At 58.1% G+C, this 1,713-nt stretch overlaps 1 protein-coding gene across 1 annotated transcript in view; it reads right to left on the bottom strand.

Moving 5' to 3' along the window:
• Positions 1-1,712, bottom strand: part of TBX1 (T-box 1) — a gene marked incomplete at its 5' end in the record, with an annotated part of 29,145 nt that extends 27,433 nt beyond the window's left edge. Inside the window, one exon of the mRNA XM_011986071.1 lies at positions 1,546-1,712. Coding sequence (XP_011841461.1) covers positions 1,546-1,712 — 167 coding nt within the window. The remainder of the gene's footprint in view (positions 1-1,545) is intronic.
• Between the last annotated feature and the right edge of the window lies 1 nt (position 1,713).

The raw sequence follows: 1,713 nt of genomic DNA, 5'->3' as shown, positions 1-1,713 counted from the left end.
CCACTCACAGCCGGGGGCCCTTGGCCCAGAGGATTATGGCGTCATGGGCCCCCCACTTGGGGCTGGTAGCAGCCGAGGGGCCCAAACGGGTGGAGCACCCTGGAAGTACAGGGCCCTCCTGCTTTCCAAGCTCCCTGCCCCTTTCGTTCGTTCCCAGGGACCTCCATGACCAACGCCCCTTGAACATCCCGCTGCTCCTGCAAAGGCACGGCTTTCCTCTGTACAGCGAAGCCACCATCAGCTTCTACAGCCCCCCGAGGAGAGGTGTCTATACCAGCAGCACCCAGCCCTAGCCCGAGGTGGCAGGGCACCCATGAAGCACCCAGTGGCTGCCGGGGCCCAGCCCTGCCCCTGCCCTTGGCCCCTCCCGCCTCCACCTCCTCCCTGGCTGCCCCTGCACCTGGGTGAGGAGAGGGCAGCTTGGGCTCTCGCACCGGCCACTGGCAGGAGCCCCAGGGCCACAGCGTCCTCTGTTCCTCGGCGCAACAGGATAGGACCCAACCCAGTAAATGCCCAAGAGCCCCCTGAAGTTGGCTCACTATCGTCGCTGGAGACCCCAGCGGAGGGACGCTGCCCAGGCTGCGCAGCCCAGGAGCCCAAGCGTCACGCGCACTTGCGCGCACCGCCCGCCTCTGGCCAGGACGCTTATACATCCGGAGGGTGGGCAGTGCCCGCTCCTCCGACCTCCCTGCGCACCGGCCCTCGCTCTGCCGCCCGCCCGCGTGCGTTTCTCCTCTCTCTCTCCCAGACGTTCTTTTCCTAATTTGTTATTTTACCTTTGTCGTCCTCATTTAAATTTTCCCTCCCGATCATCTTTCCTTCTTCCCCTATCTCAGTAGTTTCTCTTTATTTCTGTTTTACTTTCCGCCTCTTCCCGTTTTTCTCCATCCTCGCCTTCCTTTTCACTTTATTTTTAATCATTCTTTGTCTTTCTTTTAGTCGGCGCCTTTCCTCTTATTTCTGTATGTTCTTTGTTTTTTATGTTTTTTTTTTCCAAAAAAAAAAACAACTAAAGTCTTTCCTTTTTTTCTTTTTTATGACTTTGCTTTCTGTCTTAAATTTTCCCTTCATTTTCTCTCTTCTCTTTCGCTCTTGCTTTTTATTGCCTTTTCGTGTCTTTCTGTTTCTCTCCTACCTTCTTCTTCGGGTTTTTTGTGTTTTCTCCCCTTTGCTCAATTTCGTCTCCTCGGCTTCCTCGTGGCTTTCTCTCCTTCTGTGAAACTCTTCTGCACTCTCCTCTCTTACTAACTTTCCTCCCCTCTCTCCAAGCTCACGGCCACCTCTGCTCTTCTTCCCAGCCTCACTTGCCCTCTTCTGGGCCTGTGTTTACCTGCGTGCCCATCTCCAAAGCTGGGCCCCCAGGCTGGTGAGGGGACAGGCTTTGGGCGGGATGCTGGCTCTTCCTCTCTGCCCCAGAGTCGCAGCCAGAAGCCTGGAGCCCACCCTACCAAGAGCTTCCTCCACCTACTCTTCACGCGGGCCCCATAGCAGCTGAGGCAGGGGGTCTGGCGGGCGGGCCAGTGTAGACACGGCCTAGAGGCTCACCTTCCATGTCTCTGGTGACCGTGCTGAAGTGCATCCCGGTCGGGGACCCTGGCAGCCAGCGAAGCTTCACCCGGTCGGAGGACCCCGAGCCCTGGTGGGCGGTGCGCTCCGCTGCCTGGGCTGCAACGAGAGAGGCGATGCTGAACGCACTGGCCCGGGGAGACAGCG

Source organism: Mandrillus leucophaeus, unplaced genomic scaffold (genome assembly GCF_000951045.1).
Source record: "Mandrillus leucophaeus isolate KB7577 unplaced genomic scaffold, Mleu.le_1.0 Scaffold291, whole genome shotgun sequence".
NCBI classification, from domain to species: domain Eukaryota; kingdom Metazoa; phylum Chordata; class Mammalia; order Primates; family Cercopithecidae; genus Mandrillus; species Mandrillus leucophaeus.
The sequence above is the reverse complement of the archived record's forward strand: the minus strand, read 5'-3'. Positions and strand labels throughout refer to the sequence as shown.